Source organism: Protopterus annectens, chromosome 2.part1 (assembly GCF_019279795.1).
Source record: "Protopterus annectens isolate FY-2018-M chromosome 2.part1, PAN1.0, whole genome shotgun sequence".
Taxonomy (NCBI): domain Eukaryota; kingdom Metazoa; phylum Chordata; order Ceratodontiformes; family Protopteridae; genus Protopterus; species Protopterus annectens.
The window spans coordinates 1,720,294,906-1,720,307,626 of NC_056729.1; the positions used below are offsets into that span (position 1 = coordinate 1,720,294,906).

At 39.9% G+C, this 12,721-nt stretch overlaps 1 protein-coding gene across 5 annotated transcripts in view; it reads right to left on the bottom strand.

Annotated features, from left to right (window-relative positions):
* ECE1 (endothelin converting enzyme 1) overlaps window positions 1-12,721 on the bottom strand; it is a 4,237,764-nt gene that overhangs the window by 1,306,746 nt on the left and 2,918,297 nt on the right. For all 5 annotated transcript variants that reach the window (XM_044063171.1, XM_044063172.1, XM_044063170.1 and 2 more), the window contains one exon: window positions 8,026-8,136. In XM_044063171.1, the coding sequence (XP_043919106.1) occupies window positions 8,026-8,136 (111 nt within the window). The remainder of the gene's footprint in view (window positions 1-8,025; window positions 8,137-12,721) is intronic.

Here is a 12,721-nt window from a genome sequence, read left to right on the forward strand (position 1 = left end):
ATTAACTGGGAAAACTACTCATGTACCAATACACTTGCTCAGTGTTTCCTGGAATTCATTAATTCCAGTGCTCTGGACCAGCTTGTTTTTACCCCCACTAGAGGTAACAACATCCTTGACCTGGTCATTACTAACATGGGTGACCATTGCTCTATACTAGTAGCCAAGTCTTCCCTGGTTAGATCCGACCACAAACTAATCACCTTGGAAATCCACATCCCCCACCCTGCAAATTTAACCACCATGAAAAACTTCTCCAAAGCTAACTTTGGGTTCCTAAAAACAGAGGTGGCTAACCTCACAGCACCCATGCAAATGGAGAATAGTTACATGACCACCGAATCATACACCAGTGCACTGTATGAACACGTACAGAAATGCATGGATCTCTCCATACCCATTAGAACTAAGACACTCTCCTCCAAAAAAAGGAAGCCAATCTGGTGGTCCCTTGCCATAAACAAACTCTACAACAGAAGGAGAAAACTGATGCAGAATAAGGTGAAGTCCCAAGACTGGAAAAACTCCCTTATCAGCCACAACAAAAAGCTGAGATCTCTCATCACATCCTTGAAAGCTAGCTATGAAAACAGAATTGCAGCAGATAGTAATGACAACCACAAGGCCTTCTATAGTTATGTAAAGAGTCTCCACGGCAATACCCAGATTTACTCTGCGCTACTGCATAATGGTACCTCCTGTACCAAGCCAACAGATATTGCCAATATACTGGCCGACAGATTCAGTGCCAACGTTAACCCCCAAAGGACCAATCGCAATACCAGTAGATTTCCAGGCACCCAGTATTACAAGTGATGCATTGCTTAAAACCAGCAAGCTTGTCAGCAGTTATTTTGCTATAAGAGGGGGTGGTGGTATCACTTCTTTGTTATCTGATATTTAATAGCCTAGAGGGATTCCTCTGTACTTTAAGTGCTAGCCACAAAGTTTGAGAAACCATTTTATGCTCAACTCCTGAGAGACTTGCTTGGCTACAAACATCTGCATTTGAAGCTGAAGCTAAGTGAAACTTGCAGTAGTGAATTTTAATCTTCTGTTAAGTACAAACTTGCAGTTTTAAAAGTACTGTATCCTCATTTTTTCTGTTTCCTAACTGTGTGTTTCTGAACAGTGTGATGTGTGTCTCTCTCTGCAGTTAGTTCCCCACCCTCCCTCCCTGTTCCTGAGTTTTTAGTGTTGGTGGCTCTGCAATTTCCCACCCCTCCTGTAAGTCTGTATTAGAACACTCCTCCTGGGTCCATCTCATTTGTTCACTTAACGGAGTACAGTGAGATCATTTTCTGAGTCTAGTGTTCACTCTACTTAATACAGAGAGAAGATTTGAGAAGGCCAGCCCACTTAGGTTCTTCCTTCCTCTCTTCTTGCACTTAAAAAAAATGTTTGCACTTTATTCATTTGCTTTTACTGTATTTGTGTTTCCTCCTACTTTATCTTGCTTTTCTTAAAAGTACTCAATTTTATTTATTCTGCTGCATTTAGTACTGCTTGGTCGTAGCCTGATTAAATTGTAACTGTTATTATAAGTATTTTGGTTTAAGCACTTGGGCTTCATACAGGCTGTTTTACATTAAGAAGGTTTCTGGTCTGCACTGTTGTGGCAGGACAGGTAGCTTACATCCTTCTAAGCTGGGAATTGCTGACTGAAGGCCTAGTGTCTGCTATTCTAAAAGTGTATTAGTTCTGGTTTAAGCACTTGGGCTTCAGGCCAGTTATTCTACATTAACAAGGTTTATGGTCTGCACTCTTGTGGAAGAGGCTGGAGTCTTCCCTTCTGAGCTGGGAATTTCTGTTCACAGGCTTATTGTGACTGCTTATTTGAACTGTTTATTTCTGAAATTGGTGCACCTTGTTGCTGTAGCATAGACCAGATTCAGGCCTGCTGACTCTAGCTTTGTTTGTATAACTTGAGCACTGATCCAGGCCATCTTTTTTTTTGGAGAAGGTTCCCCTGCACCCTAGTAAGCACGGGTGTGCAGTTAGAACTTGTCTGATTAAAGACTGCTGAACAGGGCTCAGTTTTGAGCTTTTTTCTGGTTAATTGGGTGACTTGTTTAAATCAGTTTGTTTTCTATTGTTTATATATATATATATATATATATATATATATATATATATATATATATATATATATATATATTTGTGTTTCTTCCTACTTTATTACTGGGGGCATTGACTACAACTCTGATTTGTGTTATATAACAATAAGTATCCTTTTCTGTGCTTTTAAACTGGGATTTTTTTGAGTGTATCTGCTTTATTTAAAAAAAAAAAAAACAAACAAAAAAATATATATATATACTTGTTTCCCACCTTTCTAAGCTAGTATAGTCCAGTTTTCAAGTTAGTGCAGAATTCAGGGCTGTGTTACAAATCTCTGTGTTTGCCCATACCTTACTTAGATAGAAGGAAGTTTCTCTGTTCACCTGTGAGACAGGGGAGCTTTGAGGAGCCTATCTTTCCCTGCAGGAGTGGTTTCAGCTCAGAAATTAATAGTTTATTGGCCATTTTGGGCTAATTTCTATCTCTTTCATTTCCCTGCTATAAATACCGTATTTGCCCGATGTTGTGCACCGGGCAGCGCCAGTTGACTAGGGTAAAAGTATTCCCGGCTCCACAAAGTCTCCTCTTCAATTTTTCCCTTGGAACTAGACAAACTTTCAACTTAAGCACTCAAGCCATTCATTTCTCAGCCCGGCACTTGCTCAAAACTAATAGCAAGCACTTATAAACCCTAGCACTAGATCCTCCTGTACTGTACAGAAGGACAAGGCACTCTATTTGACCTTACCAGCCATCCGGTAAAACAGTTCACTGTACCTATTCAGGCATGTCCAAAGGGCAGTTTCAGTCCAACTGGTGAATCTGGGCATTTTGAGGCAACGTTACAACTGCCTCATATACACAGACAAGCCCCTCCTCCTACCACCAATCACTAATACATGTGAGAGATGCAGTTATACAGCCAAACTAGAGGCTAAGCTCTCTCAACCCAAGACTAGATCAGATAGTCAAGAGGAGAAGGGAAATACTTGCATCACACCACCAGTCTTACATAGACCCATTAAACCAGCAACGGCAAAAAACACACAAATACTTGAAAACATAACTCGGAGGCTCTAAACAAAAATCTGCAAAACCAACAGAGACCTCCAAAGCAAACATCCAAGCAACCTCCACCCCCCCCAACACAATCCATGAAACACATACTTCACAAAACCAGTGTGCCATGCAATCACAGCCCTTAAGGCAAATTAACATATCCAACATACTAGTAATAGGTGACTCTATAGTCAAGCACACTGACGTCCCACTCACTAGGCTGAATAAGGAGAAGGTTACTGTTAGCTGCCTGTCAGGTGCCAGGATCCGCCACATAACACAAGCACTCAGGTCACTCCAGAACAAGTACAAATATGACTCTGTCCATTGTTCATGTTGGTGTGAATAACCTGAGCAGTACCTCCCTGGACTACATGAAAAGCGACATGGAAGAGCTCTCTGACATGTAGCCCAGGCCGGTATGACCCTGAGCAGCATCCTGCCCTCACCAAGAATGATACCACGGTATAAAGAAAAAATTCTCGATTTCAACAATTGGCTAAGTTTCTGTTGTCATTCAAAGGGGATCCAGTGTCTGTCTGCCTGGGATAACATGCTCGAAAAGCCACGCTGTTTCACTAGAGATTGCTTGCACCTGTCACCCTTAGGCTTTCGAATACTTGCCAAAGCTCTTGCCACCCCCATAGTGCCTTTGTTAAGCAAGGCTCAAAAGACAAACACACCGCCGTAAATAGCACAAGTAACAAAAAACTGAGGGTAATGCTACTCAATGCCAGAAGTCTAAACCTCAAAATGCACGCACTCGAGGCACTCCTCAGTATGGAGAAAACTGATATATGTGCAGTAACAGAAACCTGGTTTAAGGCTCCAGACAGCACCTCAGCACTACCAGGCTACAACTCATACCATACACTTCAGCCATAGAACCCAAACCGAAATACAAAAGGTGGGGACATATTCATATTCATCAAGGATACCCACACCTCTAGGTTAGTGGCACAGCACGATGCTTCAGAGATCATCCATGTGCAACTAACAATGGGCAAAACTGCAATTCAAATTGTAGCTTGCTACAGATCACCCACCATGTCCCAGGACCCCATTCCGTGTTTCTGGAAACACTGGGAAACATAAAGGTCCTACCAAACACCCTAATATTGGGTGATTTCAATTACCCAAACATTAACGGAGAACTATTCAAATACTAGCTCCCTTGCATAACTTTTCCTAGAATTTATAAACTCAAACACCCTGGTTCAACTGGTCAACACTCCCACCAGAGGTGACAACATATTAGACCTGGTCATCACTAACATGGGTGACCGGTGTTCCACACCAGAGGTCAACCCCTCACTGGTTAGATCTTACAATAAACAAATCACTTTGGATATCCATATTCCGCCCCACTCCCGGACAAGAAAACCTCTGTGAAAAACTTTTCAAAAGCAAACTTCACATTACTTAAGACCGAAGTGGAAAGTTTCAAAGCCCCCATGCTGAAGGATAACACTGTCCAAGCTGCAAAATCCTTTACTAATGCATTCTACGGGCACCTATAAGAATGCATGGATAGTGCCATCCCATGCAAAACCAAGACTCACTCCTCCAAGAAAAGGAAACCAGTCTGGTGGACTCCTGCCATTTATACAATAGAAGGAGGAAACTAGTACAGAAAAGAGTAACATCCCAAGAGGAAAAAGATAGAATTCTATTTTGTACATGCCAGCATTAATGTAAATTGAAGAGGCAAAAGTATAAATACTGGCATATTCAACTACATTCTCTGTCAGTTGATTCTAATCTAAAACTATACTGACCTTATGATGCTTTGCTTGTTATTTAACTACATTTTTTCCTGGTGGATTAAATTCTGATTTTTCCTTTGACTTGTCAGAATCTTTAAAGGTAAAAGGAATCCATACGGTTAACATAAAGAGTGATTATTTGCTTCAAATGTACGAAAATATGTTTTATTTTTGCAATAAGCTCATTTTACTATTAACCTGGTCAGCTAGCAGAAGCACCTCTTTTCAAAGTTACCGCTCAACTGCTAAGTGCAAGAAATATGGACAAAGCCAAAAATAATGGGGGAGGGGAACATTTAAAATACTGCTCTTATAAACTTAGAAAGCTGCTGGAATAATGAGTTGTGTTGAGCATGCATTTTATGAAATTATAAAGAATAAAACACAAAAGTGACTTTAATTCTCAAAGATTTGCCAGAAAAAGAAGAAATTATGAGGAACAGACCAAAAATGAGAGGCAAAAATCTGGACAGTTGAGAGTTATGTTTTCAGGGATAACCTGGGAGTTCACTGTATTCACATAGACCATGCACAATATGTCATTAATTGTGCATGCACCAAAGAAAGCTGGAATAGTGTGGTGGTGAAAAGTAGAATGAAGATGCTACTGAACAACACAATGATTCAATTCAAAACAAATTGAACCCACCATCTGATGAACCCCATGGTTACAGAAAAGCCAGATTACACTTCTGTTCAAATGTAGACTTTAGCTGTTAAAACTGCAAAAATGGATCATTATCCACCTTGCACAACTGAATAAATGTTTGATACTACTTCAGTAAAGTATTTTTCTGTGCATGATGCAAATCAAGGATTTGTCAAGGTAACCCTAATAGAGGAGTGCTTTTAATTCACCTATAGAATTATATTATTTTTACACAGCTTCCATTGGGGAATTTGTCTGTAAAAGAAGTGGTTAGAACAGCTGTTGGAAAAATCTCAGAGACTTGATGGTGCAATCAACACTACGCGTCACACTGCTGTGGTACGAGATCAAACTTAAACATATCATAAAAAGGCTGTATTATAAAGAGATGGTCATTACAATCTCAAGCTGAACACAACTGTAAAATCAAACACATAGGAAATATTTTAATGTCTGAAGACTTTAAACAGTCAAGAAAGCCAGAGAAGTAATAAAAATGTTATAAATGATAAATGAAGCTCTTACATGTTTGCCTGGAACAATCTAATATTTATTTTGAATTTAATAAACATAAACTAAATAACCAAGCTAGTAAAAGAAATTACTGCAACAAAACGTGGAGTCGTACTGCAGGACAGAAGAACAGACCTGAATTAACTGCCTAAATTTAAATATTCTGATGCATGTATGTCAGCCATATTACAATCAAATGCCAACCTCAATGAAAAAGGTGCAGTGATTCCACAAGAAGTTAAACCTGCTGCTTATACGTCCAGGAGCCTTTAAAGATCATAATAAAAATATATTCAGATAGAAGAAAGTACATCAGAAATATGGCTGCGAAAAATGTTACATCTTTAAGAGAAAATGTGTTAAACAGACATTAGCTGCAAATGAGATACGAGGCTTGTTTTTATGGCTAATAAAGTATCATTTCCAGCACTGTGACTAACTGTACTTGGGAATAATGAAGTGTAGAGAGCACATGACAGATTTTGACCATGAATGCCAGTGCAAAAAGACCAGAACCATGTACTGTGCAATGCTTATCAAGAAAATAATCCAAGAAAATTTCAATAAATTAAATATTTCTTATTTAGTTCCAAGCAGCCAATGCAAGGTTGGAAGATATTTGTTTCAGGGTCAACACCATGTGTTATCTCTGTTTGTGCTATTATTCAAAGTTTCTTAAGAGTATGAAGCTAACATGCTATAAACATAGTGCAACAGCTGCACCGAATGATATATTTTCAAGTTATGAATTCTAAACCTGCTGTTTATTAATGGTGTACATACACATAGAATTCAAGAATTTCTTAGCATAAAAGCATATCTGGAGTTTAAGCATGTTTTGCATGGCTGTTTTAAAAGAATGGTCAAAAAACTAGATACGTATTCATGCAAGTCAAGGACTGAAGTAATAATAGATGAGAATGTAGTCTTGTCTTCTAATGTACTAATAAACTAGCTTTTTCTGTTGAAATAATTACCAAATAAAGCCCATCCTGAAACAACTATTCTGTGTTACTGTCTTGTTTATAACCATCTACAGCAAGAGACAGGAAAACATGTTTGCTTTTGAAAAAGGGACACACTTTACAACTATATCGATATGGTACTATAGAATCAATGTACACACTGAGTGTAAGTGGCTTAAGCGGTAGCATCCCCTGCCTTTTGAAGCAGGAAGACTAAGGCTGTGGGTTCTAGTCCCACTCCAAGTGACTGGACTGCTGACACTGCAGCACAGCATTAGGCATATTGCACTCCTGCCTGGGTCGACCTTTGGATGAAACATTAAACAGAGGTCCCATCTGCTTAAGTTTGATGGCAGTTCAACACCACCTATTAAGAGTAGGGTAAATTCCCAGATGCTCTGACCAAATTTGGACCAGTAGTAGAAATGTCACCCAGGGTCTCCCCAGAAGAGTCCACCAGCCTAGTGGGACTAAACAGGTCAAAAAATGATAAATAGATAAAATAAATGATGCTGGAAGCAATCAGCCTCACATTTTATATGGCCCACAAACTGTTCAGACAAATATATAAAAATCAAAACTCTGGTATTAAAAAGAACAGTAAAGGTCCTAAATGTCTGCTCCTCCAGTGATTGTCAAACACCAAGCGAGGAATGATATTGCACTGCTACGTTTATAGCAAATTTTAATTATTTTACTTACTTTCAGCAGGCAAGTACCAGCACAAAATGCTACTCCAGATAAAAATGTGTGTGGCAAATGCAGAGTGCTTTACTGAGAGAGAGAAGAGTATGCAATGAATAATGGAGAAGTCAGGGTACAATAAGAAATAAGTAAAGGAAGTGATCATTTCCCATTCGGTAATCTCCCAGTCCAGGCACGGTAACTGGAAGGTGAAATTCTCCCTCATCTGTTAATGCTTAAATTGACCGGTTATTTAAACACATCAGCTCACATTCATTATGTTCAGCTATATTACTGCTTATATAATAGGATTCACTGGGAAACTTACAACTTGTTTATTGTTTTCTGCAAAGGTCGCTTTCACAAACATTGCACCAAGTGCAAAGCCAAGGTTGTTGTCAGTATCGCTTACACAGAATTTCCAACGAGGAAGGCATGTCTAAATAAAGAGGAAAGGGGGAAAAAAACAAGCATTTAGTTTAGACCATTTTTGTACATTATAAACCTGCCTTATAGTATTCACAGTGCGCAACCCAAGTTATTAAACTCAGATTACAGACATTTTATACAAGGAGTTTATGAAATTGAGACTTCCTAACTACATTTAAAAGTTAGAGCTTTAAGAATATTTCCTATTCAGCATAAAAATAAACATATGGGTGGATGCAGTCTTCTGTATCAGTAAAATCATTTCTCTGCAGAAATATTCAAATGGCTGTTTTCAATTTAGCAAACTCATCTGCACAGTAGGGATCTAAAGAAGCCATTTACAGTCTATGAAACAAATAGCTAATGGATGACTAGCAGATGGCTTAGCTAACAGATGCCCTGAATATGCTCTACCATACTACTTCACCAGAACAAACAGTTAGGCATCACCTACTGAAAGCTGTGATGGCTGGGACACAGCAGCACAACCTATGAATTATGTTTTATTTTGCAGTTTACTGGGAAGTCCGACTGGGTAATACCCATTTACAGCAGAGGCCCGGTGAGAAAAGCTCCATCTGCTTACACTGCATTATACCAAGTTCCAGTTAGACAATGAGTAATTATTTTTTATTTTATTTATTTTACATTTGTTATCTGGGATAGTCCGAGTGGACACATGTCCATTTACAGCAGAGGCCCGGGGAGAAAAGCTCCATCAAGTTATCATAGAAATTGACATGATAAAACATTTACATATTACATAAGGATACACAGATTTAAATGAAGAGCAGGAAAACATTACAGCGTACTAAGGTATTGTCTTGATTTAACAAGTCAAAAGCAGAGCATGGAGAAACAACATACTTACAGTTAAATGTTATGCATTACAGAGTAAGGGACTGAGATATTATACTGAAATAACATAATAACAAGTATTGAAAGAGGATGTAGAGAAACAACTTATTACAATTCTAGGTTTGCATTAGATTCCTGATGCTTACAGCATATAGATTGAAAATGTGGATTGTTATGTGATGCAGGGGCATAACCATTTATTCATTAGGTGCTCTTTGAGAGAATTTTTGAATATGGTGAGCGAAGGAGCAGAGGTTAAAGAAGTGGGGAGGTTATTCCAGTTTCTGGCTATGTTGTGGGAGAACAGGGCCTTTCCTGCGGAGTTATTGGCTTTAGAGATACAAAGGAATGTTTTTTAAGATGAGCGTAGGGGGCGACTTGAGATGTACTTGGTTAGTAGTTGGTTAATAGATGGTGTTTTGTCAGGGTAGTTCAAGATCTTATAGGTAAGTGTTAATTGGTGGTATTTCAATAGTTGTGGAAGTTCTAGCCATTTCAGTTGAAGTAGTGCCTGACAGTGGTGGGTCCTGTAGCTGGAGTTATTAGCAAATCTGGCGATTTTGTTGTAGCAAGACTGAAGTAGATCAAGATCATGTTTTCTTGTCAGGGTAAGGATAGGTGCGGCATACATAAGGGTGGATAGCAGGTGAGTTTGGGCAAGAGTAATTCATGCCTGATCAGTTAGAAATGTTTTGTCTCTATAAAGTGTGCCCATTTTTTTTGTGGACCTTTTTGATTGTTTGTGAGATGTGGACATCAAACAGTAGTTTGTTGTCAATTTCTACATCAAGGAGTTTAGTGTGGTCAGTTGGAGAGATGTTAGTCTCATTCTTGGATGTCATCGTGAAAGGATGATGGTTACATTTGGATTTGTTGGGAGCAAATATGAGTAGTTTAGTCTTGTTGGGGTTTAGGATGAGCTGGATCTGGGTGATCCAGTTTTCTACTGAAGTGAAGGATTCCTGGGTGAGTTTTTGGAGGTTAAGGAGGGATGGTGCGGAACAGATGAGAGTTGAATTATCTTCATATTGAATGAGTGAAGCATGTTGGGTGGTGGTATGTAGGTTGTTAGTAAATATGGAGAAGAGTAGGGGGGCCTAATATTGATCCCGGAGGCACTCCTATTGTGGCTGGGAGTAGGGGAGATAGAGTGTTTTTCCATTGGACAGATTGTCTGTCTGACAAGTAGCATTTGAACCATGCTAAAGTTGAAGGGGTAAAGGATAGGGAGGACATAAGATTCTAGCAGCATGGAGTGTGACACCATGTCGAATGCCTTGGACAGGTCTAGGAAAATTGCTGATATGAATTTGTTATTGTTTCTGTGTAGGTTAACTGTATTTGTGAAGGACAGAAGGGCAGTTGTAGTGCTATGGTGCTGTCTGAATCCGTGTTGTGTGGGAGAGAGGAGGTGGTTAGAGTTTAGAAATTGCATAACTTGGGAGTGAATACACCGCTCAAGTACTTTGGATAAGGGGGCTAGGATAGCTATGGGGCGGTAGATAGAGAATTCGTAGGATTTGCCTCCTTTATGTAGTGAGATTAAGAATGATACTTTCCATAGCTTTGGGATGTATGCTTCTTGTATGGAGCGGTTTATAAGGATGGATATTGGATATGATAGAGAATCAGCAGCAATTTTTAGATAGTTGGTTGGTAAGTTGTCTGCAGCAAGGGTTGTAGGCTTGAGTTTTTGAAGGAGTTTTTTTTAATTGTGGTGGTAGGGATAGGTGAGAGGGTTAAAGAGGGGATGTTCTTTAGTGGTTGGGTAGGGGTATCTGAGAGGTGGGTTTGGGAGATTTGCGAGGAAAGTGATAGAATGGATTCTGTGAAGTATTTGTTAAATTGTAATTATATTTCTATTTACATTTATACACAAACAGTAGTTACATTTATACATTCTAAGATTTTACAGAGGTGGAAGTTACTAGAGTGAATGCCCAAGGGTACCTAAGTGGACTACACAGGTAGCAATTATGTATAAAAAAGTTATGTACTTACCATAATGTTCCATGTGAGTTGTTCATCTCACATTCATTCTTTACTGATGGGTTCGGAGCCGATCCCTCGGCTCTGATACGGCCAATTGCAAAGCTCGAGGTCTTCAAATAGCTACAGACCAAGTCCATATGCCATGATGCACCTGGAATTACCTCAGACCTTGCTTGCTGCATATAATAATACCATAGGTCATACTTTCACTCCCAAGAGAAAGGTACAGAAGGATTGAGTAACCAGGATGGATCCAGCATCTCGGTCATCTATCAGCCCAGGAGGGGGAAGGAGGGAGGGACACAAGAATGAAGGCGAGATGAACTTACATGGAAAGCTATGGTAAGTACATAAAGTACAGTTGCGTACACTTACCATAAATGTAGATGTTCGAGTGTATTCATTGTTGCAGTCATTACATTTGGGTTATCTGCCTGCAGGTAGTCCTCAGCCGGCCTGCATACCAGAGTCTTGGATTCCTGTGTTGGATGCTCTCTCTTCTTCCATGACGTCAGGTTGTCAGGGGTATATAACATGCAGCCGACACAATTACATCAGTTTTTCTTGCCCCAGATGTCAAGTGCCCCCACAAAGGGAAGCAATTATATGTTATGTTACACCTCCATCAAAAAGCAAATACACCAGAAAACTTAAAACAAAAGGCAAAGGTAGAACCAAGGTAAGTCAGGGGGGCTTGGAGGGAGGGTAACCAGGACTGCAACAGTGAATACACTCGAACATCTACATTTATGGTAAGTGTACACAACTGTACTATGTTCTTCATGTTTCACTGTTGCAGTCATTACATTTGGTTTGATTCCCAAAGCTAAGGAAGGGAGGAGGAAGTTAGAGAGCATTAGGACCAGCTATTAAGCCCTGCAAAACTGCAGTGGCAAAACCAGCTCTGGATTTAGAAAAAATAGACATGTGGTAATGCTTGGTGAAGGTATGTACAGAGCTCCAGGTAGCAGCTTCTAGGATGTCCCTGGTAGGGACCCTTCTGAGAAAGGGTGTAGAGATAGATGCAGCCCTGGTGGAATATGATCTTATCCCCTGTGGGGTAGGTTTTCCATGGTGCTTATAGCAGAAATTAATGCAATGGGATATCCATTTAGAAATGGTTTGCTTTGAAATGGCCTTCTCCTCTGCCCCTGCAGCAAAGCCAACTAGCAGCTGTTCAGATTTTCTGAGAGGCTTAGTCCTGTCCAAATAAAATCTCAATTGTCTGTGCACATATAAAGAGTGCAGAATTCGTACTCCATTGTTTTGTGGATTCGGGAAAAAGGTAGGCAAATGAATGGACTGATTTAGGGCCACACTAGACACCACCTTGGGCATAAAGGAATGATTGGTCCTGAGGGAAACCCTGTCTGCATGGAAGATAATGAAGGGCTCCACTGCCATGAGGGCCTGTAATTTAGACATTCTTCTTGCTGATGTGATGGCTAGAAGGGAGGCCGTTTTCCAAGAAAGGAATTTCAACTCTGCAGTTGCAGCTGGTTCAAATGGAGGGAAAGTGAGCTTTTCCAATACAAAGTTAAGGTCCCAGGCTGGACTAGGGGCTCGCCTGGGAGGGGGGGGGGGTCTTAAATTTTTAGCCCCTCTAAGGAATTGCTTTAACAGGGGGTGAGAGAAGATGGGTGGTTCAGTATTATAATGTGCTGAAATTGCAGAGGCATGAATTTTAATTGACAAGAAGGATAAGCTCTTGTGGAGCACTTCTGTCAAGTACTGAAGAATATAAG